This window comes from Apus apus, chromosome 5 (assembly GCF_020740795.1).
Source record: "Apus apus isolate bApuApu2 chromosome 5, bApuApu2.pri.cur, whole genome shotgun sequence".
In the NCBI taxonomy this organism is placed as follows: domain Eukaryota; kingdom Metazoa; phylum Chordata; class Aves; order Apodiformes; family Apodidae; genus Apus; species Apus apus.
Window position 1 is genome coordinate 17,430,122 of NC_067286.1, and position 27,843 is coordinate 17,457,964.

At 38.5% G+C, this 27,843-nt stretch overlaps 2 protein-coding genes across 2 annotated transcripts in view; both read right to left on the reverse strand.

Annotated features, from left to right (window-relative positions):
• LOC127385365 (mucin-5AC-like) overlaps positions 1–18,869 on the reverse strand; it is a 38,425-nt gene extending 19,556 nt beyond the window's left edge. Inside the window, exons 1-20 of the mRNA XM_051621063.1 lie at positions 18,851–18,869; positions 15,292–15,339; positions 14,289–14,354; positions 13,625–13,886; positions 13,111–13,225; positions 12,454–12,544; positions 11,580–11,689; positions 11,156–11,372; positions 10,104–10,229; positions 9,507–9,624; positions 8,564–8,702; positions 7,459–7,569; positions 6,829–6,898; positions 5,893–6,030; positions 5,644–5,808; positions 5,080–5,174; positions 4,157–4,283; positions 2,960–3,215; positions 2,464–2,504; positions 1,972–2,072 (exon numbers count right to left, since the gene is read on the reverse strand). Coding sequence (XP_051477023.1) covers positions 1,972–2,072; positions 2,464–2,504; positions 2,960–3,215; positions 4,157–4,283; positions 5,080–5,174; positions 5,644–5,808; positions 5,893–6,030; positions 6,829–6,898; positions 7,459–7,569; positions 8,564–8,702; positions 9,507–9,624; positions 10,104–10,229; positions 11,156–11,372; positions 11,580–11,689; positions 12,454–12,544; positions 13,111–13,225; positions 13,625–13,886; positions 14,289–14,354; positions 15,292–15,339; positions 18,851–18,869 — 2,415 coding nt within the window. The remainder of the gene's footprint in view (positions 1–1,971; positions 2,073–2,463; positions 2,505–2,959; positions 3,216–4,156; positions 4,284–5,079; positions 5,175–5,643; positions 5,809–5,892; positions 6,031–6,828; positions 6,899–7,458; positions 7,570–8,563; positions 8,703–9,506; positions 9,625–10,103; positions 10,230–11,155; positions 11,373–11,579; positions 11,690–12,453; positions 12,545–13,110; positions 13,226–13,624; positions 13,887–14,288; positions 14,355–15,291; positions 15,340–18,850) is intronic.
• A 740-nt stretch (positions 18,870–19,609) lies between these two features.
• MUC5AC (mucin 5AC, oligomeric mucus/gel-forming) overlaps positions 19,610–27,843 on the reverse strand; it is an 83,440-nt gene continuing 75,206 nt past the window's right edge. The window contains exon 59 of the mRNA XM_051621064.1: positions 19,610–19,811. Within this exon, the coding sequence (XP_051477024.1) occupies positions 19,610–19,811 (202 nt within the window). The remainder of the gene's footprint in view (positions 19,812–27,843) is intronic.

The window sequence follows — 27,843 nt, forward strand, 5'->3', positions numbered from 1 at the left end:
AGATAAAGGAAGATTAAATTCTCATAAAATGTCTTTATATGGTCTTGTTGCAGCTCAGCTGAAATGGGAGAGGACTAGGAAGTACTTAAAGGACAATTGAACAAAAGCATGTTATTAGCCATCCTTCTATGACTGGTTGACACACCTAGTAGATGAAGGGAAAGCTGTGGATGTGGTCTACCTAGGCTTCAGCAAGACCTTTGACACAGTCTCCCACAGCATCCTCCTGGAGAAACTGGCAGCCCATGGCTTGGACAGGTGCACCCTTTGTGGGGTTAAAAACTAGTTGGATGACTGGGCCCAGAGAATGATGGTGAATGGAGCTGCATCCAGCTGGTGTCCAGTGACCAGCGGTGTCCCCCAAGGATCAGTACTGGGCCCAGTCCTATTCAACATCTTTATTGATGACCTGGATGAGGAGATCGAGTCTACCCTTAGTAAATTCATGGATGACACCAAGTTGGGGGGCAGTGTTGATCTGGCGAAGGATAGGAAGATGCTGCAGAGGGACCTGGACAGGCTGGGTCGATGGACCGAGGCCAATGGCATGAAATTCAACATGACCAAGTGCAGGGTCCTGCACTTTGGCAACAATAACCCCAGATAACACTACAGACTGGGGGAAGAGTGGCTGGAGAGCAGCCCAACAGAGAGGGACCTGGGAGTACTGGTTGACAACCAGTTGAACATGAGCCAGCAGTGTGTCCAGGTGGCCTGGAAGGTCAATGGCATCCTGGCTTGTATCAGGAATAGTGTGTCCAGCAGGAGCAGGGATGTGATTCTCCCCCTGTACACGGCACCGGTGAGGCCTCACCTCCAGTACTGTGTACAGTTCTGGGTATTTAGGTCCTTTGGAGCAGGTCCAGAGGAGATCAATGAAGCTGGTGAAGGAACTAGAGGGAAAGTCTTACGAGGAGAGGCTAAGGGAGCTGGGGTTGTTTAGCCTGGAGAAGATGAGACTCAAGGGGGACCTTCTCACTCTCTACAACTACCTGAAGGGAGGTTGTAGTCAGGCAGGGGCTGGGCTCTTTTTCCAGGCAACTAGCAACAAGACAAAGAGGGCTTGGCCTGAAGCTGTGCCACAGGAAGTTTAGGTTGGATATTTAGGAAGCGCTTCCTCACGGAAAGAGTGATTAGACATTGGAATGGACTGCCCAGGGAAGTGGTGGAGGCACCATCCCTGAATGTATTCAAGGAAAGACTGGATGTGGCCCTTAGTGCCATGGTCTAGCCAATGTGGTGGTGTTAGGTCATAGGCTGGACTTAATAATCTTAAAGGTCTTTTCCAGCCTTGGTGATTCTGTGATTTAATAGAATGTAAAGATACTAAAGATAAATGTTTTATATATGCCAATCCTGATTGCTCTGCTGGAGTCTGAAATTTGAAATACATTAAGTCTTAAGTCTTACTCTGTGATAGCTGAAGAAGCCTTGCACTTTGTAGTGTGTGATTTGAGATTGAATGGAGCTTTAATAAGATAATAGTATTCTTTTAAGTTTGGTTGATTTACATTCAAACCTGTTTATCTCATATGGTACTTATCTGTGAAATGGCATGTGGCTACCAGGCACCTAGGTGGAGTAATACGATTAGATGTGCAAGAAGTTCACAATTGCATCATGGTATGAGAAAGAATTATTTCTCCTAGCCAGTTTAGAACCAGTAATTCTCTCCCATAGAAGTAAAATGTATGGCAGAGCCCCAGATATTTTCATTCTAATTAGTGTTAGCTGCAGTAATTAGAATGAAATACAGGCACTAGTCTTATTAATTAATTTGGATACTTCTGTATTATATTTTGGTCTAAGAGTCCCATTGTTAATGCTTCATAACATGGTTTCAGGCTTTTGCTACAAGAATGCAGTATCCGTGTCGTAAATTTGGAGTAGATCAGATAGAGCAATTACATTAGCTCCAAGAGCGCACAGAAAACCTGGAAGCACCATTTCATCCAGCCATGACATACTTACACACTGCATATCCAGAGTCTGGCAACTTTTTTGACATTCTGCTCCAGTTGTTCCTGCGGTGGTGTTTCTACAGTTGAAGTAGACCATGGGAGATTCACAGACTAGAGGAAGGAAAGAAGTGAGAGCACTAAGGAATGTCACAGGGTTTATCCCACAGCTGTAGCCATTAAAACCATTTAGAAATTCTTGGGAAATCATGTATTTCAAGTAGTATGGATTGTTACTGCTATGCAGTCTGCTAAATGCTCACTTCAGAGCACTTAATTCCTAAAACCCCCCATAGTATTTCAGATAAAAACCTTTATGAAACTGGTCTTATCATTAATCTAGGTTCACTCCTTTTTTTTTTGTGATAACTAAATGAGAAATACTTCTATTATTTAAAAAATCCATTAAGAAAATAATTCTAACAACTTTTCTTGTCCAAAACCTGGCACAGAGGACAAGGAAGATAAGTGGAAGATTTTTTTTTTTTTTTACCTGGATTTGGACTGGGTGCTCCAATGCAATTGAGTCTTCCCTGGGTGCAAGTGCTGTAAGAGAGGGAAAAACATTTTTTTTTTCTTCCTCCTTCTGCCCCTTTTTGTAGATGAGGGTCACATTTGCTAACCTGCAGTCAACTTGGACCTCCCTGGTTAGCCAGGGCTGCTAATGAGTGTTTAAAAGTCACTTAGTGAGCTCTTCCACCAGCTCCCTCAGGACCTTTGGGGTATCGCATCCAGCTCCATAGACTGGTGTGTCTAAGTGATATAGCAGGTCATTAACTGTTTCCCCTTGGAATTTAAGGGTTTTCACTCTGCTTCCCATCCCTGTCTTCCAGCTCAGGGGAATATGTACCATTCTTAGAAGTTGGAAATAGAGTTGAAAAAGATGAGAGTGTTGTGCTAAAATTCAGGCAAGGCAGGGTGAATCCAGTTTTAAATTTAGCAGATTTCAGTGAGGAAATACATACACTATTGCTTGAGTGTTTTGCAAAATATTCACTTACCATACAAGCCCATTTTCATGGACGACTTCTCCATATGGTATGGGAGATCCTCTGTAGTAGCAGGGGCACTCAGTAGCAGGCACACATTTGCCACTCTCATCCAGGTAAGTTCCATTTACGCAGGTGCAGCCATCCACTGGGACAAACTTGATGTTGCATGTGACATCAGGCTCACTCAGAGACCGACAAGTGGGTTGACAGGAAGAGATAGTGTAGGTGTAGCTTAGGGATTTGGGACATGAGGTGGTGTATTTTGCTTGAGAGAGGAAAATAGAAAGGTTTGTTAATTCCAGATGGTAATTTATGGACGGGCAAAAAAGCCCAAACAACATAGACAGTAGAAATAATATGTAAACAGTACTGTACACCTCTGGCTATATTGTGTCTGTCATGTAAATGTATTTGTGAATACTTCCAAAGTTAGACCTGAAAAGCTTCTGTACATGTTGAGTAAGTGATTTATGCAAAGAATTTTTCAAATGAGATTGCAGAAATAAACCTCCATTTGGTGCTGCCATTCATTGCCAAGACTTCTAAACTTTTTGAAGTCTGAGATGTCTCCCTAAATGAGTGACACTTTGAGAGTGACAGAGCACTGGAACAGGCTGCCCAGAGAGGTTGTGGAGTCTTCTTCACTGGAGACATTCAAAACCCGCCTGGACGCCTTCCTGTGTGATGTGCTCTAGGTGACCCTGCTCTGGCGGGGGGGTTGGACTAGATGATCTTTCGAGGTCCCTTCCAACCCCTAGGATTCTATGATTCTATGATTCTAAATGTCTTCTGCTAAGCTGAAAACAGACCTCCTGGATCAGTGGAACCCAAAATACAGCTTCAGAGACCTTTCACTTGCAGGTGTTCTGATGAGCATTACCAGTACTGTTATTCTAACATGTCACATTTTCTCTACAAGAACTTGTATTACATAAAGCTGTAGTGAAATCCAAAGTTGCACTGGAATAGGTGGAGGTACTTCTATAACAGCAGTCTGTTTCTTAAGCAAGATACATTTCTCATCTAACCATATTCATTCTTGCTAACAGTGGATTCTAAGAGCAGAGTTACTTCCAAGATTTCACTTATCAAAATCCCTTCCTCAACACTTATTATATTGGTCTAGAAATCAGTATAAAAGAATCTCTGATCAGCAGTTTTTATTGATGTGTGTTCTCAGGAAAGGGGATAGTTAAGTGTACTTACAGCAGACATCAGTTCTCCATCCAGGCAGCTGGATTCCTTTTGCAGCACAAGCTCTCACATAGGAAGACAGGGCTGCACACAGGCAGTCTTCACTATTTTCACAGTTACATGTGTCAAACATGCAGTTCTAAGAATGCAGAGAAAGAGAAGGTCTCAGCACTGGTAATTTTGTTAATCTTAAAAAACCCCATGAACTTTCTGGTGTTATGCATTAATATTCTACAGATATGCTCATATATAGACATACATAGACAACTCTCATATAGCTTTGTCACTTTCCCGTCTTTGACAAAGTTTCCTAGCAGAGGAGAATGAAGGTAATGGAACTTCAGTTGATGTCTGCAGTTGCTGTTGGGAAATAGTGTTCTTAAGGTCTGTTATACGTTTAACAGATTCATGTTCCTCTGAACCATATTTATAAATAAGCTGCACAACAGCATACAAAGCTCTACTCAGAGTAAGCAGCCTAGACATGTCATTTCTGCAGTGTCCATACCTGAATGACTCATAGTGAGAAGGAAGACTGGCAAGACATTGATAGCAGAATGATGATAATTAGCTAATGGGCTTTCTGTATCAAGTCACTAATGAGATATCAGGCTGATGAGACAATAATTCACTGATATTCAAACAAGCATTTGACATGCCTTTACGTACACTTCCTACTATTTGTGTACTCCACCCAGGTGTAAATAGCTGCCTTTTCATTTGCAAGCTCAGGATCCTGAAGCCAAGACTGACAATTGAAATAAGGTAATGTTACAATACAATCAGAAACACAGGTTGAAAGAAGGAAGTGCTGCAGTGCAGAAATGAAAATGTAGACACTGCATAAGAGACATGTCTGGAACACTGTTTTTCTGGTAGCTACTTGTAATGATCCTATTTCCATTTTTTCTAACAGGAAAACTGTAACAAAGTACCGTGTGGTAAACAGAGGGATTCACTGCATAGTGACAATCAGCAAAAGGTCCTTTGCTGTCAGTTAGTAGCCCACACCAATGCTGAGCATATTTTTCTGTGAAGAGAACAGACAGTAGAAGTGCACATTACTTTGTATTTCATGAGTCACAAAAAACACACTGTCCTGGTCTCTGAAGCCAGTTCTGAAATGACATAAAATCTCTCCTTATTCTGTCTTTTTTTTTGCACTCAGCTTGTGGGTAAAGGTTCCTAAAACCAAAGAAGAGGACTTGCTGAAGAGAATGAATAAAAGATTTCCAAAGACAGTCCTGCAATCCACTCGTCTGGCACCAAGTTGCCATCTTAGACATCCCCTCTGTTTTCAATGACCATGCAGTTTCCTTCAGTTATTATGTTTCTATGACTCTCTACGTTGTTACTTATCTCTAGTGCTTTCATTTTGAATATTTTTTTCTGCTTTCAGATGTGTGTTTCTCTTATCGTTGCTTTCCAATGGATGTGTTTTCCTTACAGAAGAGCAAAAAAACCAAAACAAACTTGAAAAAATTCCAAGGACCACGCACCATTTTCAATGCTGAGTGCACAAGGGTTCTCAAAACTGTGCTGGATATTAGGGCATGAAGCTTGAGTCTTCCACGTATTAGCAAATGCTGTTGCTGTTCCTTCAATTATTCCATTTATGGCCATAAAGTCGTCAGTTTGGATATTATTGAAATTTCCACAGAGACCTGTGAAAAAACGGTGAAAAGTTTTTACTGCTCATGCTAGACAAAAGACATTAAACAAGATGTTCTTACATATCATTCACTTACCACAGGTCTGGTCTTTAAAAGCAGGATCCAGTCGCACAAACACTTGCATGATGGGTGTGATTTGGATTTCAAGGTGGACACCAAATTTTGTTTGCATCATGACGAAGAATGTTGAAGGTCTGAACACGGTGACATTAGCTACAGATGAAAAACAGAATGATCACTTTCTGAGTGAGGTCGAATGATACTGTTCTGGAATTTCTATTGCAATTGCTGCAAATACTGAGATGAAATAAAGCCAATCTTTATTAAAATTAATCCAAAATATATAAAAAAATTACAGTTCAGAATTTACTTGTAGCTACCAAGATGTTAATTTTATTGCTGTCTCAACATTAAGCAGCTGGAGATTACTCCTTCCAAGAGAATAAGAAGGAAAAACTATATGGCATTGAGTGCTAAAAAGAATACTTCCAGTTTTGTTTCTAAGCTTGTACAGCATACATTAGAGCCCTCCCTCTGATGTAAAGGTAAAAATAAACAGATATGGAGGTCAGAGATGCTGCATAGAATACTTAGTTATTGGGACAGAGAGCAAAATTCAAATTTCTGAGGAAATATAAGCATAGGGGTGGTGGGGGAAAAAATAAGAAAAAGAAGAGGTAGAAGAGGTAAATAGATGTCTTCTGTGGTCAATTTTGGGCTGTGTAAAGAAAGTAAACCTTACAGTGATTAAATCAGGAGAGTGTGAAAGCTGTTTGCTTCTGTCTGGACACTTGCCTATGTTTGTGCTGTCTCCCATTTCTTTACGACAACAAACATCCCAATTCTACTTCAAAAGCATTTGTGTGACTTAGGAAATAATTGAGATGTGAACAAGCAGGTTCTGAACCTCAGAACCTTAGTCCTTTCATCTTCCATAGTTTAAGAAAATAAGCAAGTGTGGAGTTGAAGTTCTGAGGTTATTGCTTATGGACTGTTAAGAGAAAAAAATACCTGCTGAGATGGGTAGCTGAGTGTAGATCGAGTTCACAAACACACCACCATCCCGTTTGACCTCGATGAGCTGATGAGGAAGAGGAACAAGAGGCAAGGGTATGAAGGATAACTATCATCCAGAAAGTAATCATGGTGATGACTCCAGTGATATTAATTAAAAAGATATTAAATATAAAGGGGAGTTCTTTGTGACTTTACCTACTCCCTATTTCCGCTGTATATACTTTACTGATTTTCTCTTCCATAAAAGAATTATTGCTAAAGAGGCTTTCTCAGCTCTTTAGGGAATTACATCATCTTGGATTCTTTGAACACATCTTTATCATTAATTACATCTCTTACTGTTGTAATTTCTAACCTAAAACCTCATGTTTTTTCCATCTAAGTGTCAGAAGAGTTTTTTTCTGCTTTGTGAGTATATTTTCCTCAAAGAACTTCCACAAAGCCTGATTTATGGCTGTTTTTTCTTAGCAAAGTACATTTCATTTTACTGGATTAAAAATTACATATATTTATCACATATGCTGACTGTTTGAGATGAAATGGAGTCCCTTACTGTTTAAAGGTTAGCTTCTTTGCTCCCCCTATTTTTAATAGTAATTTCCCACGTTTATTTTGCATTCTTACAGTTTGTCCTTTATTCAGGTTGAGGGTCACTGTGTTTAAGCATGTCTCCGTGTCTGTTAGGCCACATTTGCGCAGTTCTACCAGAATGGTGAATGATTCATCTTTACAGTGCTAAAAAAACAAAACAGAACCAAACCAACAGTTATTTATTGAAAGGCTAAATACAGAAACTTTCCCTGTATCATTTATTCTCAACTCTGAAAAAATATTTATGTGTCTGGAGAAGGTATAACTTGCCCAAATCCCAGGCTTCTTTGGCTTAAGATTCACTTTTGCCTTTTGTAATAACAAAGAACAAAAGAACTAGTATCTAGTTTTGCATACTATTGAGGATGTCCATGTCTGGAGGGTTTATTTATGCCCATTTCAAATGTTTGGTTTGATTCTACTGTATCTGTCATCTTTCTGTAACTGGTATCAATGCTAGACATGATTTTTTTATTTTTTTTTTTTAGTGAATTATGCAGATGGGGAAAAAGAAAAGCAAAGAACAAACAGAAAAAGCCCCTAAAAGACCAAAACATTTCATTTGCACATTGCTGTAATTAAATATTTTATTAGAATTAACTTTTAATTTTTCTATTTATTTTAAATTATTTTAAAATCTACTGTAAACTGTTTAAAACCTAAATGAAATGTGTGTGTTGCCTTGAACAAATTTTCTCTATTTGAACTTCCCAGAAATTAAATAAAAATATTAGTCTTATAAATTTGAATTAATATTTTTTCCAAACTGTTAGTGCAATTTTTTGGACTTGTACCATTTGACGCAGTACCATACAACAGACTAACATGGCAAAATTTAGGCAATTCAGTAAGAAACTGGATTAATCACACTGAGCAATGTAGACTTGCAAGTTCTTTAAAATGCAACGCTCTTCAGCAATTATTACACAGAACTGCAAATTCCCCCATTTAGTGTTGCATGACAACCTGTTAGTTGACCAATGACTGTCATTTGAATGGCAGCACATGTTCTAGTAAACATTTGTCTATGTGAGGGGCAATTTAACATCTGTATGTCAAATGAGGTAATTTTAAAAAATGTTGCTTTTCTTTTGATAAATATGTAAGGCTTTATTACCTAGTAATATCAGATTCCCACCTTAGAAAGGACGTAAGTGCAATCTCCATGGTGATTGTAATTTTTTTTATCATATGTGGTAATGTGTGAACCTCCCTCTACTGAACATGTTCCTGGGCATGATATGTCTTCACAGCTCCATTGGCCTCCATTACAGGTACTGGAAGAGAGAGAACAATTAACTAAAATCAGCAACAGTGGTCCGGAGTAAAATGACAGCAGTGGTAGGTTCAGCTATCTTGCTATTGGTTTTCCCTTCAAGCTGTGGTTTGATGCACAGTAAATCTAGGTTTAAGACTTCCCAAGACACTCTGAATATGTGATGCAAAGCATTAAAGGAATTACTCTGGTATGTATTCACTTTGCTTATATAATTGTTTTCCATCTTCAGACAGGTATTGGATGAGTAATTGTTTGGTTTTTGCAGCTAACGTAAAGTACAATGATGAATTAGAATCTCTTCTGTTTTGTTATATGAATGTATCATAAACTAACAGAAATGTAATCCCCCATCTACTCCTGGTGCAGAGCATAGCTGTTTTCTAAGGTGATGTGGTAGTGCACAGGAAAAGGATGAATAGTTGTGAAATCGAGGTTGTATTGTGTCATCCCTTGCTTTCTCCAGAGAAAATAAATATTTGCAGTTACTTAAATGACTGGGACTTCATTCACCTTAGAGAAGTTAAAATGCTTGAATAAAATAAACAAAGAGGAAGGATTTTAATTGACTGATGAGAAATCTAAATATTGTAAATCCTTGCTTTGATCACCTTCAGTTTGAGTGCAAAGCTAGTTAAAGCTGTTGCTAAACAAACCAAAGAATGTTCTTTAGGAATGTTTCAGAGCTGCAGTGGTCAAGTAAACACACATATAAATTACCAATGATGCAATTGCATATAATAAACCATTAACCTAGTTAAATATATGAGAGGAGGTAGTAAATTAGAAAAGTAACAAAGATTACCAAGAATGGCACTGCTCTGAAAAAGAAGTTCCTGTGGCATAGGTGTTGCCGTTGTAAACACAGGAGCACTGCTGTTGGGGAATGCAGCCAGAATTGTTGATGTCATCAAATACAGTCCCTACATTAAACATAAATAAATAAACAAAACCTTGATCAACTAAAAAGGCATTTCCTATACACCTTTTTTGTTTGTTACAAATACTAAATATCATCTGAGAGATAGATCTGCAGCTGTCATGAACAGACATACCCATGTTGAGGACAGTAGGACTAGAAGAATTTGCATAGTGATGGATTCAACATTTGTATTCTTATATTCCACCTGCTTTGAAAGAGGGACTTATTGTAGCACAGGTGGCTTGTTGAGAGACTAGTCTTGATTTGTTTGCTGTTCTGCTTTCCTGCTTTCTGAATGTTGCACTCGTACTGGCAATTAATTCAGATACCTTTTCTCAGCTGAGACATGACAAATGCTTGTCACATGCAGCTGTGAAAAATGCAAATAAAGGAGGCTTAAGCCCCGTGGAACCTGCCCAAATCCTCCAGGTAAGCTATTGTTTTCCTTGGAATCAAAGAGATGAGTACATAAGAACTTGCCTGGAGGGCAGAAACAACCATCCATACAGTGTTCTTCACAAAACTGTGACCGTTCAGGGTTGGTGCATGTGTCGGCACAGGGGGAGCTGCACTCCTGGTACTCCATGTTGTAAGGACACTTCTTGGCTGATATTTTAAAGGAGAAATTTTTTTTTTTCCAATTAAAATTATTTCTATTTCACCGTATATTAAAACATTTATATTGATTTACATTTTCCAGCTAGATATAAAAGAATGCTAAACTGCAAATCAACTACCTGCTCTCAAAATTTTCACAGTCACTTAGAAGCATATTTTACAGCTGAGATGTGCATTCCATGACTGTCTGGTGTTGAACACGCTCAATGACTGGATTTCTGGGGACAACAAGATAATGACCCCACAAAGTCAGCAAGGCCTGTGCTTCTACTGAAGAGACTCTTCTCATGAACACCTGTACAGCTAGTGAAATATAACATTACGTGCCTAAAGTTTTAGTATATTTACATCTTTTCAGATACCATTGGAAGGGCAAATTGTACTTCCTAGGGTTTTGTTTTGGAGCAAATGCTGGTGACAGTATCAACAGCTACACCCTATAATACACTATGTGTTTCATTCAGTGCAAATTTCTATGAATATTCTAGAGGTGTGAACTCCCCACTACCAAGTAAGAGGAGATAAATAAGTGCTTAACCAGTCAAAAACCTGTGAAGACCCAATCAGTTAACTGAGAATAAAAAATTCCATGGCCAACGTGAGAAGAGAAACAAGAATACAAACAAGCAATCATGTCTCGTTCTTTCTCCTTTAATTTCTCCCTTTACTGTCCCAGTTAATTATGTAACACTTTGACTCTTAATTAGAGTATCTGTGTGTTTGCTAGTGTCTAATCCAGTTTGCATTAAAACCCTTAGATATTTTGCTGAAATCTTCATGCTGGAGCAACAGAACACTTAAGAGAATACAATCTTGCATGGGCTGTAGTTCTTCATGCATCCTCACTATCATTTGAGAGCTTGTTGCTTGTTGGTTACTGAGCATAAAGTGAGGCTCTCTCCAGTGATACTTACGGCACAGTTTTGAGGTTCTCCAGTTCAGAGGATGCCCACCAGCATGAGCACACTGCCGGGAGTATTCAGCAAAGGTGTCACAGATACAGGAGGCATTTTTAGTTTCTTTAGAGCGGCACAAGTCATCTTGGCAAGCCACAATGTACTCTCTAACATCAACTAGATCATTACACTCCGCAAATGCAGAGCTGGTCAGTGTTTTCTGGCATATGTCATCCTTGGGAGAAAAAAAAAAAACAACAATTTCCAGAAAATAGAAAGAAGAAATTTTTTTGTATTGTTACTTTGTATAATTATTCTTTAATAGACTCTTTTATCCCTCTTTAAGTTGCTGTCATCTGAGGGCTTTTCCTATTGACTTCTCTGAAGCTGTAGAAAGGTACAGATAAATTTGAAAGAAAGGAAATAGGCAAAAGATGCTTACAAAATTATTAGTGCAAGTAGGTGGTGGGGTAGCAGTGGCATCTTCACAGTGTTCTGTTGGCCCATCCATTTTCTGCATATTTGCAAACTGCAAGGCTGTCATTTTAATATCTGTACAAAAGACATTTAATTAAAATCGGGCTTTTTCTTCAATTCACCTTCCCATTATCTTTTTCTCCTCTCAACAATTCTGCTCAAGACTGTCCAAGGCAGCTAGTTCCCTTAAATCTTTGAATTTGATCATCACCCCTTCCAAATGTAGCATGACATCACTGTCTCAATTTACCTTGCACAGCACTGGAAAAAGTACAAATTAGAAAACAATTCTCAGCCTGTTACATCTAGATGCAAAATAACATTTTTACCCGAAGAATAACAAACTGTTTTCAGATTATATGGATTTGGACAATGGAGACTTCTGTGAGACAAGGCTTAAGAAAAAGCTTAAGCTAACAATAGATAAAATGATGAAGATCTTATTAAGATTATGCTATTTAGCAGGCAAATGTGGATATGCTAATTTCCAGACAGAAATAAAGCAATAAATGTACTGACCAGACAATACAATTTCCTTTTGTTCTATTTAATATAGTTCTATATTTATGTTTTTGGTGAAAATCTGGCTTATTTTTATGGAGTTAGTTGCGTAGATAAATAAATTTATGGCATTTCATGGAAGAAATATGCAATCAGTTGTTAGCACCAGTACCAAATTTATGCTTAAAGTATTAAATCACATTATCTGATCTCTGTAGTATGTATTTTTCAACATAGTGAATCGTAGGGAAGAGAAATGCTGATGATGTTAGTTTAAATAATAAAAGAAAGCATGTTGGAGACTCCACAAACCAATTTTTATTATTTAAAAAACTTACTGTTTGAATAGAACTCATTGTAAACTGGAAGGCCATTGAAGTCCCCACAAAGTCCACATGTCTGATTGGCATATTTCTCACTCAATTCTAGCTAAATTGATAGACAATAAGTTGATAAAGTTAGTATAATCCTTCTAAAACCTATTCCGGACAACTGCAAACACCTGTACCTACAACCTCTAACTATTTCTTGTCAGATCTGTGTAATTTAATCTAATTCAAACCTAGAAGATAGAATGAAGAGTTAGCTTGGATTTGATTTTTCAATGCTGAGTCTAAGCTATTGATGCTATTGATGCAAGCTTAAGTTTTTTTTCAGAAAGAAAATCAGATCCACAGCAAATAATGAAGTCCTAAGAGAGTGAAATTCTTCAAGAGTATTATATTTTAAGGGGTAAGTAAGCCCTATAATGATGCAAATATATCAATGATATCATGAAAGTGATTTTTCACCCTATTTTAAGCGGACGTCTGCTATCCACTAGATGTAAATCCATGTAATTTTCTTCAGGGCTACCTGGATCCAAACCTGTATATATTAAGGAAGAATTCCTCAACAATATGAGATGAGAAATCAATAGTAATCCCCTGAACAGACAGCGACTAGCCTAACCAAAGATTAGCTCTGGTCTGTAAAGGTCCAGGAGCAATTCTTACCAGGATACTGTCATCCTCATTCCACATTAACAGAATGCCCATTTTGCTAGCAACTTTCACATAAACGCTGCTTTTCTCTATTGTAATTCCAGATTGGCTGTATGGCAGCTGAACTCTGGGAAAAGACAGAAAGCATGTTAGGTATTTTTGGATCCAGATGTTTGATAAAGAGAAAAAAAAAATTGGGTTGTGTTATCCATTATATGTAGGAATTCTAAAATAATGGAGTTGTGTGAAAATAAAAGCAACTGAAAAATAAGATGGCCCAACATCATCAAATATGCATCTGAATTTGGACCCAATCTCTCAGGATTTTTCATCTAAATTTGTGAGGTTATCATTTAGGAAAAGGATTGATTTACTGTGAAAGGAATTAATAGCAACTTATTCATTATTTAATTTGGTAAGAGTTACTGAAGAACACATTTTTTTTCCCAAAAAAATACACCAAAATACTTGATAAATTTGAAAAAAAGTTATGTGATTATCAAACAAGTGTTATGAATAAACTTACCTGTTGCTGTTGATAATGACAACATCCTTTGTTAGTTCAGCAGCTACACCTTCAAGTTTCATGGTGATGCGGTTGATGGTTGGAGCATTTCCCACCATAGTGCGCCTGAACTGGATGTTGAAATCCTCATAGGGAGTGTTGCATTGGGATGCAAAAACATAATTGCAGAGCCCAGGGAAGGAGAATATGTCTCCATCAAAGGTCTTGAAGTGGAAGTTGCCCCATGTGCTGCACACGCGACCGTTGTGAGCAGGATTGGAAGCTGTAAATGAAAACTAGCTGTAAAAAAACGACTTAAAATTCCCAGCCTTAACATGGTGAAAATCAGCTTCTCCAGGGCTTAATTTTGTCGTTGAATAGCTTTCACCTGCCTATCTCTATTTGTTATTTTCTCTCCATCTATCCGTTATAAAACTGTGGATTTATTCCTCACTCATATCTGTTGTTCATATATCTACATGGTTGCAGTTATGTTCAGGTAGAGCTTTATTAGTTGTCCACATTTCAGCTAACAGTTAAATATTATGTGTCTAAATGACCCTCTTTCTCCTCTTAATTACCCACAGATTCTTTTACTAGTGCCTTTCCCTATTTGTATTAGATTACTCTGTCTACATCCCCTAAAATGGAACACACTTTGAATAAATTTCATTTCTTTACTTACATGTTATTATTGGATTTGTCAGCATTGGTGGGATGATGTTCAATTTGGCTGAAATTGTAGCAGAAGCTAGAAAAAAAGTAAGAAAGAAAACAAAAATTAGCATAATAATACCAACATTTGCACCTAAAATTGACCTTAAAAGAACTAGAAAGTTAATATGCCAGATCCAATTAAATGTTTCATCTGTTTTGTTTAATACAGGCCATGGATCAGGTTAAAAGTCTACAGTAAAATTCAAAATCAGGGTAGTTAAATCATAAGAAATTGCTTTCAACTTCTGCAAGTAGATGGTCTACATTTTCTATCTCTTAATTTTGACCCTTTTATGAAACTCTGTATTATGTTAGGAGAGATGGGACTTCACAGCTCTGCATATTGGAGTGCTTCAGACACACTGAACAATACAAAAGGTTAAGCTGTACTAAAGTAGCCTGTTACTGGTACAAAGTCTTATTATTACACTTCCTCTTTCTAAGGAGGGAATAAAAACTTCAGTTATCTGCTTTGCTCTGTATTTAGTATTTTTTTCTTAAAGGGGCTGAAAACCCTTAGAGATGACACAAATCTGTTGCACAGGATGATCCCAAATAATTACATGGCAAAAATCTATGAAGTTGGGTTGCTATCTCGATTTCCCAACATCAGCCACTGACTTTATTGCTTGCTGAAGTGGTCTCATTTCCTTGTTTACAAGGAGTCCAACATCCTGTATCTGTGTTTCACTTTGACTTTATATATACATATTAATGGACATGTGCACACAGCCTCTACAAACAAGTGCCTATTTTCTTAGTTATCTATCATTACACAAAACCATATTATGTGTTTTTAGTTATTGGTATCTAACAAAGGTATTACTTTTCTTATATAAAGAAAGGCTTGTTAATACACATTTATTTTTATTTGACATTACTGGCAATATGCTAAGAAGGTTTTTAGGCATTTCTATTCTTTAGTAGAGATGTAGTAAATAAATACAAATACACAGTATAAACAAACATACTGTTTCTGTATTTGCTTCCTATTCCCAGTCGGATTTCAAGCTGGGCTCCTGTAAATAAATTGTAAAAATCATATTAAGTACAATGTCCTGTATGTGAACTTTGAAAGCAAAGTTTTAAGCACTAAGGTAGGATTAAAAGACCCAGATACATGTCTGTAAGAAGAGTGCTTTATCACATCAGTGAAAATGAAACAGGCTCTCCAAAAAGGTAAGTGTAGAAAGAGACTGGCTGCACTAAATCTTACTAATATATTAAATATACTAATATATATGAAACAATTACAGGAAGAATTCACAAAATGAAAGAGTACTTTATTAAAATTTTTGTGTTGCATTAGGTAATAGGAAAAGGTACTGAACTGGTTAAAAGAAACAAGGGACTTAGGACTTGATCCAATAATGGCTGCAGGTATTTATAGGCCAGTTTCTTTAGTGCCTAAGCATAGGACCTTTTCTTCTGGAGGAAATCTAAAAGACTTCAATCAGGGATCTAGATCTGCTTTACAGCTGGATGCAAGAAAGTATGTCTGAGTGAGAATACAAGGGCCCATAGCTTGAGCAGTAACCCAGAAGTAACCAGAAGAACCAGGTTTCCTGTTCTCCCCCTCTTCTTGTTTTAGGACATTTTAAAATCACATCTCTGCAAAAAACATTGAGCATAATACTGTAAGTTTATTTGACCACAGGTACTTGCTACCCCACTTAAAGCTCAGACACAGTTCTGAAAACAGTGGGACAGTGACAGTGATGACATGATTAAGGCACTCGGCTACATCATGCCATACTATTCTTGTGCCTTGCTTCATGGATTATTTTTGTACCCCCAGTCAAACACTTACTGGATCAACTACATGAGCCATCTTGCAAATGAGGTCTCCTCTCCATCATGACACCTACATTTTTAATTCCTTTCCATGCATGGCCCACCGATACCAAAGGAGGTACTGGCAAAGACTATGGAAAGATGACAAATATTGACCTGAACACTTTTATGCCTAGAAAAACACTGACCCTGAGCTCTTAAGTAAGCTCTTGTATTTTGTAAGAAAATGTGGCAGGCATTTCCTGTAAAAGAAAAATGACTACAGCTTTATTTTGTCAAGGACTAAATCCTGTTAGCATATGATAACTGTGCTCGGAACATATTGACTAACATGTACCTATAACCTACCAAATCTAAATCCTCAGAGGTTTTAGGTGATAAAATGCCTAATATCCGAATCCTGATTGGGATTATGAGAGAATTATTAGAGAATTTCTCAGTCAAAGAGGAAGTGCCTATGTTATTTAGTGCTAAATTAAGCCCCCTTTTTCCCTTTAGACTAGGTGGGAAGAGTTCACTGACTCACAACTGGATCCATAACACCCATCTCACTGAGCAGGGAGCCACATTGGTGGAAGAGGGAAAAATGGGGTCTGGGGTTTGCCAGAAACTCCAGTCCCCTTTCGTGCTTACATTCCTTGCTGAGCATTTCTTCCACTTAAGAACCTCAGCCCAGAGACCTTTTTTTAAAAATTATTTTTCTAATGTAATTTCTAGCTGTGCCAACTATGTAAGCAGATGGAGTACTTGATTCTAGAGCTGAAGGATGCCTGTCTGAAAGGATTCAAGCCCCTAATCCCAGAGAGTTCCCCAAGAGAATGCTGACTTTGGAGAAGAGGGTTCAGGCCAGCCTCACCACATCTAGTGTCTGCAGTTTCTCTCAGACCTAAACGTAATTATTTTCTTATTTAACTTTTTGCATGACACTAGCAATGTATGAAGAAGTAACTTAGAACAGAGTTTCAGCATTTTCCATTTCCTGTTAGTCTTTCAGTATTGCAGTTAATACCATAAGGTAAATGTACTCATATCACTATGCTTGATACTGACCAGATGAGACAAATGCCTCTTTATGTCTTAATAACAGGCCAGAATTTGCTCTCACACAACACATCTATAGGAATATCAGCAGGCAGATAATCACAGAATGTTTGTTTATTCTAACATAAAAACTGTTATATCAGAGAAAAATAGTAAATACATGGATTTTGGACTGTTACTTTTTCTCAAGGAAACAGCAGGGGCTTTTGTTTACACAGTAACTACATCATTCCCAATTAAATTCTAGCAGCATTGCTTTATTTAGAAATTGCACAATCCCACATTGCTGGCGATTATAAAAACAAGTATCTCTCAGTTGTAAGAATAATCAACATAATTTACGCTTTGATAATTTGGGAACTGACCTAATTATTAAGGATATTTCTGGGTGCCTTTTGCTAAGTCTGTATCTAGCTGCCAATCCACATATGCAATTATTACTACAGTCAACTTGTAAAATTTAGTAATTGATCCAAAATATAGTCAGACACTGAATATTCATGGAGATGGCATGGGATTGGACCAATATTCTTTAGTAACTTGGGACATCTGAAAATATTTTCCACAGAGTATGAATTTTACAACGAGGGATTTGCTGAACAGTGTCTAACCTCTATTTGTTTTTCAAAATAATTTATCAGGTTGGCACTACATAATACAAACAACTTTCCTGTTCAAGGAAAGGCTGAAGACACTTCTGACTGACGTCGTGTAAGTTTAAATGTAAGCTTATACTCTAAGTGACTGTTGAATTTTGTGCTCTAATGAACTTGCCTGGTATTTCAGTGTTTATTTCACAAGCTATAAAGTAGTCTAAAATTATATTTGCACTTCTCAGTGTTTTGAAAATCACATACAGGATACATTTACATAGGCAATCTGACAGGAAAGTAACTACTGTACATGAATGGGACTGATTTAGCAAGCTTGTACTCATGCAAGTAATCTCAATTTGAGTGGTCTCATTGACTTAACAGGGCTATTCATATTAATAAAAACTGCCAAGACAAGCTCTGATGGAGATAATACTGATGGGAGAAAAAAAAACCATACAAAATGATGGATTGCATGAGTCATATAAAACTCTTAGTGCTGTTCACACTCAATGTCAGTAATTTATATAAATATTTTGCATAGGGTATTATAAATACACAGTTACTGAAAATTATTGCCACATGAATATTCCCTTCTAGTGTCTTTTTAGAAAGAAACTGCAAAAAATCTTGTGGAATCTGGTGTTAGCTTCCAGTAGGTGACTAGATACTGAAAGGATTGGCCAGTGGTCTGATCTAGCAACTGGAAAATGTAGTGTTTAAAATCTCATAAAAACCATAACATTCATAATCAGTCCTAATGCAAATTTCAAACAGAATAAAATGCTTTTGTAAGGCATAAGCAATACTGGAAAACTGGCATTTTAAGACATGAATAATGGTTCTTTTCAATTTGGTCTTCAAGGCTACCTTCCAAACATAGTTTGTGGCAATATTAAATTAAATCAGTCCAGTTAATAGACTGATATTAAGTATTCAACAAGACCTGGAAAAAATCCCCTTGTTTAAGTGCAACCATCTGTTAGGCGAAACAATAAAATTAGTACATTTTTTTGAAATACATTACTTGATCTAAGTAGAGTGTTTTTTCTTTTCCTAATAAAAAGGTTAAATTCTTACCTGTAAGATGGATACAACATACTGCTAACAGGAAAGCCCATTCTGGTACCCTTATCCCCCTGCCAAACCTCATCTTGAGTGGAGTCTGGCACAAGGATGTTGTGTCTAAAGTTGGTCTGGAGGACGAGTTCACCTGTTCTCTGTTACTCTTATATAGTAGGTGACTTTGGCTTATGTCCCAGATTGATTCAGAGACTCTATAAAGGTGTGGCTTGGGGGATTTTAGCAAATGAACAGGTAAACAGAGGATGCTCTTCCTTCTTCAAAGACGGGCCAACGGTATTTGCATTTCGGGAGGAGTATATATATATATGTACGTATATTTTGTTAAGGTTCAGTATAATAAAGAAAAATAACATGATTGCAAATAAACCACAACTCTTCTTCCACAAACAACACGTCCTGGAAAAAAAAATTATTTGGTGTTGCTTTGCAGTTCTGCAGTGGGCATGCAAGTAACTATTCTTTTTTCAATACAGTACCTGATGCCAGGCACCTACTTGGCAAAAACCCCTGCTGATTTCTGAGCTATGAGGAGGTGTGGAGTATTTCATACGTGGGGATCCAGCATTAGGCAGTCACTCTGTGACTCCTGGGACAGCTAATCTACCTGTAAAAAGAACTGACAAATAACTTTCAAGAGTCCTACATTATCACATAGTTACACTGTGTGCATGCCATGGAAACCTGTCTGTGTGGCACTGACAAGTGTTTGGCATCTATCTGAGGAGCATTAAGACAGCTTCACCTAGACTGTATCCTATGTTTATTAGAGGTGGGCTTAAACCTTCAAATCTACTTCTGAATTCTCTGCGTAATCTGATTTTGCCTGCTCATATAAAATGTCGGGAATAATTTCATAGTCAGATAGCCTTAGACCAGCTTTGTAGGAGAAAAAAGCCCTTGGATTATAGTCTGCCACCATGATGACATTGTTTCCGTATTCTTGTCTAATTCCAATCACATCCATGGAGTTATGAGGACTACAAATTAGAGAAACAGGCAATGAATCAGTCATATAAATCTTGCCAGTAAATGTTTAATGTACTTTTTTTCCCTGAACATTGGCTTTTTGCAGTTCTACTGGATTATCATTTCAAAAGCAGAATTAATGTATACTTCAATAAACACAGACAGTATTGCTGCTTCATGTCACTTTTTCATTTTTTAACTTGGCATCAGAGACGGTAGGATGAGTTGCTCTGAGCAGCTTTTTGCCTCTTTCCAAGGTCAATAGATTTGACTTTCATATGGAAAAAGATGGATAAAAATGTTTAAAGGTTGTGAAATAATTATTTTAAAACTGCTAGGTTTCGCAAATACAATGCATAGTCCAGTACTTGGTAGACACTTTACATTGGCCCTGTGTTCATCCTCACTCATTTAATTTTATAAAATAAACAAAAAAGAGATTCTTTATGAAGTGTTACCTGGATTTTATTTTTTGAAAGCAGTGGTAGCTTACTGTGGGAAGGCTGGCATACTTTAGTCACCTTATTGTCCTGTTATAGCATGCAACATGTTATCTATCAAAATATCCAGGATGTTTAATGAAGTTACATCTTCATAATCAGTAGTAAGCTGTTTACACACCCTAGATCTGTATCTTCATGCTTCAGCAGGCCAGGAGAAAAGAAATGACCGGATTTCCTGCCCATAGAATGTTGTTTTATTCTGTGCCAATACTCATAATGAATATAAATTCATAAGTACATAGAGAAGGCAAATGATATCTTGTTTACGTGACCAGTTAGTTGTATTAAATAAATATACACTAGTCTCTCTTAAGCAATTAAATAAGCCACCCAACAAATGAGGCTTTCAGCAACTGATGTGCACGCACCTTTAACAATGGGATACATGTGACGGTCAGAAGCAGCAGAGCTTGCTTCCATTCTCAGTTACACCTACACCTCTCTGCATGAGAGGAATAACAGAACACCAGGATCTTCTTGTGTTACTTTAAAATATTTGGAGAGAGTTTCTTGCTTCCCTTTGGGTATACTAGAGCAAGGGACTGCTGATAGAGGGAGGAGTTTCCTGACAGGTCAATTAGAGCTTTTCACACTTATCTCTGAAGGTAAGAAGGGTATCTGTACACAGGACGACTAGGTGTGCCAGTGGGGTCAAGGCTGTTATGTCCTTTGCCCTTTCTCTTTACTGGATTTGTTGCTAAGCAGAGTGCTAGCATGAAAAACTTCTTTCTTCTTCCAAGGTAGTTTTTAGTTTTCACTCATTACAATTCTTTGTGATCAGTAAGATGCATGTCAAGCTTCAATATGCTACTTCACTAAGCATTTACCAGTGCACAGTATTATATAGCCATACTGAAGGTTGTCCCAGTTTTATCTGAAGGTGTTCTTAAAAAAATGTTGCTCAGATATTTTTTCTCAAAACTTCGCATATTCTGGAGTTCTTATGATTGCAACTGCTCAGACTGAACTTTTTGATCTCCAGAGAGTAGTGTTGTATAAATGATGTTCCAGTGTTCAGCTTATCCAACCACACAGCCTTTTTTTTCTTCCTCCCTCTCCACCACAAGAAGTGAGCAGAACTGGTAATAACAAAAGAGGTACAGAAGAAATTCAGGTCACTCTGTTAGGTGGCTTTTGAAATTTTGAAAGTTAACAGGTTATGAGATTGCTGGGGGAGTCATATCCGTAGATGAGAGGAACACAAAAACCTGAAGGGTTTAAGTAGACATGTTTATTGCTCATGTGGGTAGTTGTTCCAAGTGGTTCTTGTAGATTAAAAAAAGTAACTGGAGGATTTTTAGTTTCCTAGAAGGTACAATGAAAAGAACCTACCTACATAAGTAGGGAGGAGTAAGTTCTCCTCATCAGTTTTGTGAGGGGAAAGTAACTCCAAAAGCAAGTTTTGAAATATTTTAATAACAGAAACTTAAGCAGATATCTTTATAGTTAATGTGCATCTGGAATCCACTAAGTGACCACAGTTTTGGTATTGTCTGGCACTGAAAGAAAGCACTTCATTTGCAGGAGGTAATGTCCAGGAAGGTGCTGAAAGCATTTTTGTTTCTTTCCTGCATCTTTGTCTGTTTTTCTCAGTTTTAATACTATGTGAAACTCAGAAACTTATCTTGACATCTCGGCTTCAAATAACATGGCAATTAATTTCAGATAGATACGTAGATTTGATACAGACAAGCTCATTTTATAGGAAGTTATTGGAAATTAACACAACAGCCAAGTATCTGGCTGAAAAATATTCTTTACATTTTATTTTGTATCAAAAATCTATACCAATGGATTGGTCGCTAAAAGTACCTCTTACAACAGTAAATCAAATATGTGTTACTTGAGCCATAATTCTGACAATGGATATAGTCTCTTCAGTTTTACCTTTTCTTCTTGGTTTCCTGCATAGAAGTAGGGACAATATTTGAGACATTGATAACACCAATTTAATGTAAAATTTCAAATGCTAGAAGCAATGTGGATTATCTTATACACTATAAATACTATGATTACAACCTGAAGTAGATCATATAGTATGAGGGTGGCAAAGGCAAGCATTCAGAAGTTAGGAAGTGGTAGCATTAAGGCTATTAATGAAAACAAAATTCATCTGCCTTCTGTGTTCAAATTACAACTTGACTGGTGTTCAGAACTTCTACTTCCTCACAAGTACAATAAACTAGGTCTAGCTGGGATCTGGGTAAAGCTATATTGTGCTTCAGATATGTGAAGCCTTTGCTTGCCGTGTGAACTGGAAAAATGAATGAATAATTGGATTGATCAGAGAAGAGCATATTTATTGTGGTGTAGAAAATAATGTAAAGTAATGATAGTGTGTAACTAAGGTAAACCAAGGTAGCATTAACTTAAGGAGAGGATCTGGTACACCCTTCCCCGCTAGCTATATCCACTTACATACAAATCTATGGGGCCACATACCCCAAGGGTGTTGAAGGGTTGTCAGAGGTGCTCGCCAAGCCACTTTCTATCATTAACAGGCAGTACTGGCAAACTGGGGAGGTCCCAGTTGAATGGAGATTGGCAAATGTGACCCCCATCTACAAGAAAGGCTGAAAGGAGGACAGGGAACTACAGGCCTGCCAGTCTGACCTCCCCTGCTGGGGAAGGTTATGAAACAGATTGTCTTGAGTGCCATCACACAACACATACAGGACAACCAGGTAATCAGGCCCAGTCAGCATGAAAGGCAGGTCCTGCTTCACAAACCTGATCGCTTTCTGTGACAACTGTCCCACTTAGTGAATGAGGGAAAGGCTGTGGATGTTGTGCCTTTGACACCATTTCCCACAGCATTCTCCTGGAGAAACTGACTTTTATGGTTTGGATAGCTGTATGCTTCACTGGGTAAAAAACTGGCTGGATAGCCAGGCCCAAATTTGTAGCATTAATACAGTTAAATCCAGCTGGTGGCCAGTCACAAGTGGTGTTCTCCGAGGCTCTGTCTTGGGGCAAGTTCTGTTTAATATCTTTATCAATGATCTGAAGGAGCGCATCATGTGCACCCTCAGTAAGTTCTCAACAGGTTAGGTGGGAGTGTTGATCTGCTTAAGTGTAGAAAAGCTCTGCAGAGGGACCTGGACAGGTTGGATTGATGCGCCAAGGCCAATTGTATGAGGTTCAACAAGGCCAAGCGTTGGATCTTGCCTTGGGTCACAACAACCCATTGCAATGCCACAAGCTTGGGGAAGAGTGGCTGTAAAGCTGCCCATGGGAAAAGGACCTAGGGGTCATGATTGACAACTGGCTGAATATGAACCAGCAGTGTGCTCAGGTGGCCAAGAAAACCAACAGCATCCTGTTTATCAGAAATACTGTGGCTAGCAGGACTAGAGAAGTGATCATCGTCTCTCTGTACTCGACACTGGCACTCAGTTTTGAGCCCCTCACTACAAGAAGGACATTGAGGTGCTGGAGCACATCCAAAGAAGAGCAAAGAAGCTGGTGAAGGGTCTAGAGCACAAGTCTTATGAGGAGCATCTGAGGGAACTGGGGTTGTTTAGTCTGGAGAAAAGAAGGCTAATGGGAGACCTTATCACTCTCTACAACTGCCAGCAAAGCAGTGACTAGTTTTGTCTCGTCTAACTAATAAGTGATAGAAGAGGAGGAAATTGCCTCAGGTTGCACCAGGGGAGGTTTAAATTGGATAATAGGAAAAAAATATTCTCTGAAAGAGTTGTCAAACACTGAAACAGGCTGCCCAGGGAAGTGGTGAAGTCAGCCTCCTTGGAGGTATTTAAAAGACATGTAGATGTGGTGCTTAGGGATATGGCTTAGTGGTGGACTCGGCAGTGTTCTTGGTTAATGGCTGGACTTGGTCTTAAATGACTTGACGTTTTCCAACCAAAACAATTCTATGATTCTATGATTCTGTGATCCTTGCTGAACTTCATGAGGTTGGCATTGGCCCATCTCTCAAGCCTGTCAAGGTTCCTCTTGATGGTATCTGTCTGAGACAGCATCCCTTCCCTCCAGGGTGTCAACTACTCCACACAGCTTGTTATTGTCAGCAAACTTGCTGAAGATACATTCAATCCTTCTGTCTGTGTCACCAACAAAGATGTTAAACAGCAATGGTTTCAGTACTGACCCCTGGGGAACACCACTTGTCACTCTCCTCCACTTGGAGTTTGAGCCATTGACCACAAGTCTCTGGGTGCACCCATCCAGGCAATCACTTAGACACCAAGTGGTCCATCTGTCAAATCCATGTCCTACCAGTTTGGATGTGGTCATTCATTTTATGGTTTTCAAATGCAGTAGCTCTTCTTAACTGCACGATTTGCTTGACTCCTACATGGTCAGTTTATAACCCAGGTGAGCTCAACACCTTCTTTCTTACTGTGATTCTTGCTCCTGGGCTTTAACTATGTGAGTACTCACCTGTACTGGCTGAGTGATTTTTTTTTTATTTAATTGCCATCCTTTAAAATTATCTGGAAAAACTTTTAATAACTCTGCTGACAGAAAGCTGCCATGCCTTGTTTTGTCTTAGTGTTTTTGATTGTTTGGTGTCATGTTACTCCTTGTCATTTAGGACAAGGAGTAATGGATACAAATTGGAGCATAGGAGGTTTAAGGTGAATATCACAAAAAAATTTTTTTACTGTGAGAGTGACAGAGCACTGGAACAGGCTGCCCAGAGAGGTTGTGGAGTCTTCTTCACTGGAGACATTCAAAACCCGCCTGGATGCATTCCTGTGTGATGTGCTCTAGGTGACCCTGCTCTGGCAGGGGGGTTGGACTAGATGATCTTTCGAGGTCCCTTCCAACCCCTAGGATTCTATTATTCTATGATTCTATTATTCATTTTTTTAAGTTGGGAAAATGCATATATGCATGCGGTGAATAATTTTTACTAGGTTTAATGTCCTTATGTTAATTGTGCACTTAATTCTGCTGAAAGCAATAACTTCTCCATTGTACATGCTATCTGAAAACTGAACCAATAGATTTTTCACCCTCAGTATTTGCTAATGGTGTTTAAAACTCATGTTTAATCTGTCTGTCTGGATTTCAGTTTTGGTTTCCCCTTCCTCATAGTACTGATTATGTCTTTCTGGACTAATATTGCCACTCATGCTTTGTTATCTGGCACTCACTGTCCTGTATGTAACTGTGCTTTTGCCTTGCTGTGCATCTTTTCTTCATTTCATAAATTGCTTGTTCCATGGAATACTAATAACATTCATTAGCCTGGCCTTTTGAATGGGAAACTTAGATACAGTTCATTTTTTCCTTTTCCTTTTCTTTTCCACAAGTTTGGCATAATTATTTCTCCTGCCTCTGTAATTGCATGTAGCTGTTCATGTTAATGATTTTTTTTTTTCCTCCAAAGCACTATCAATTTTTAATTTGCATTTCTTTGCCTACTTCAGAACCTGCTGTTGAACTCATTTAGATGTATTTTTCCTTGTGTGGTGAGACTTTTTCAGTAATACTTGATGAGTCATTTATGCATCTGTTCCACAAAAAACTGCTCAGATTTGACTATGTTCTTCAGTGCTGCACATATCCTCCATGCTTGACAGACTAAGTTTATACCCATATTATTAGGCAACTTTAAGTTCAGTCTAAAGACTGTATATGGGGACCAAGCTCTAAGTTTAACTCATGTTTGCAGCACTGACTGAGTTTAGAGACTCAGCTGAACTGCCTAGGAAGTCAAGCTCATCTTCCCTTATCTCCTTGACTGGCCTATTCTTTGTATTAAGGGAACCTGGCATACACCCTGAGCTGAGAAACAGCAATGTAACAGTTCAGTTTTCAGTTCACAGGTCTTATACTTCCCTTTTCCCTCTCCATCAACAATAGAGAGTATGAGACAAATCTACAAGTTGAGAAAAGTCTTAAGCACACTAGTTCCTGGAATACCTCAATTTGCAAATAAAGCTCAACACAAGTATTTTGTTGTGGGCTACCAAGTGTGCAGCACAGTCCATCTGTTTTGGGATGGCTGATGCTAATGGTTGGTGTGGATGACCACAGTGGTTCCTCCTGCTGGTCTCTTCTGTGATATCCTGATCTACCCCATGAGTTAAGAAGCAGTTCCCAAGAAGTTCACACCTACCTAAAGCAGAGCTGCTGCTATCTCCTTTCCCCCTGCACTGGCTACACGTCTACTCTCTCTTTTGCTCCAACTCTTATTACCCCCAGAGTGAACCAGATTAGCGGATGACCTGACTTCAAACTTCATCCTTTTGTGCAAGATTATCCATATGAATTTAATTATTTTCTAAAGTTTTAAAAATTATAGGAACCAATAATTTTTTTTGGTGGTTTATGATCTATTTTTTCTATTTTTTTCCTCCAAACCTTTGGGTACATGAACTGAAAACACATCTTCTATAGATAGCATATTTGCAAAATATTTGCATATTTGAAGGGAGCTTCTAGGACTTAATAAAAACCCTCCATTTCTTCTCATAGCATATCTACATGTTGCAGGAGCACCTGTAAACCTTTTCCCACTCCTGCTAATCTTGTTCCAGTCTTTATTTTCCTTACTCACTCCTATTTTAATTTTAGAGCTCCACTTTAATGTTTAAAAATTGACATGAGACTGTTAAGTACGCTTCTGTATATTCAAGGACAGGGAATCGGTGTTCTAGTTCAATTTCTTTTTCTATAGTAATTTTTCATCACAGGCTTCCTAAAAGTAGGATTTTCTGAATCCCTAGGCATTATCCTGTAAATAGGACATCACAAGGGCTGCCATATCCATAGAGGAGAGGGGCTGTGAGCTCTCTATCTGTGGCTGTATTACCCTGTTACAGTGCTCTCCGTATGTTATCCATCAAAGCACTAGTAAGGATTAGATGCTCAACACAGTGTCCAGCCTGGTGGTGAGTACAACATCTGCTCTCTGAGTATGTTCTGCAGAATAAGAGAGGCAAAGAATGGATGTGAATTTGGTGTTATTTCTCTTACCTCAATCTAATCAGACGAAGGAGCTATGCAGGAATAGCGGTTAGCAAACAGGCTGCAGCCTTTATTTTACAATCAAGCAAGAATTATGGGACACCTGTGCTGATTTGGTTTGGTGGGTTTTTGGTAGTGGGGGAAGGGCCCCAGGAGTGGCTTTGGTAAGAAGCTGAGAAGCTCCCCCTGCTCCAAAACCAGCCAAGGAGGCATTAGAGGGACAATAGATGCCTCTGTGATTAACACACAAAAGAACTGAGATAAGAACAGTGTGTGGTGAAGATCCTGGGTGGTGGGTGAGGAAGAGGGGGAAGAAGGAGCCCAAGGAGAAGTTTCACTGCAACCCATGGCGAGATGGCAGCTGTCCCCCTGCACTCATGGAGGAATGTGGTGGAACATTCCCTGAAAGTGCCAGGAGGGGTGAATGTGGATTTGCTGCCAGTGGACTCTGATTATGCAGCTTTGGAAGACCCCGGTGCCAGGGGAGGTGACTGTTCCCAAAGCAGCCCATGACTCTGTGGGAAGCCCAGGCTGGAGCAGCTCCGGACTTCGTGGGAAGGACTCATGAAGGAGAGGTTCGTGGAGGACTCTCTCCCAT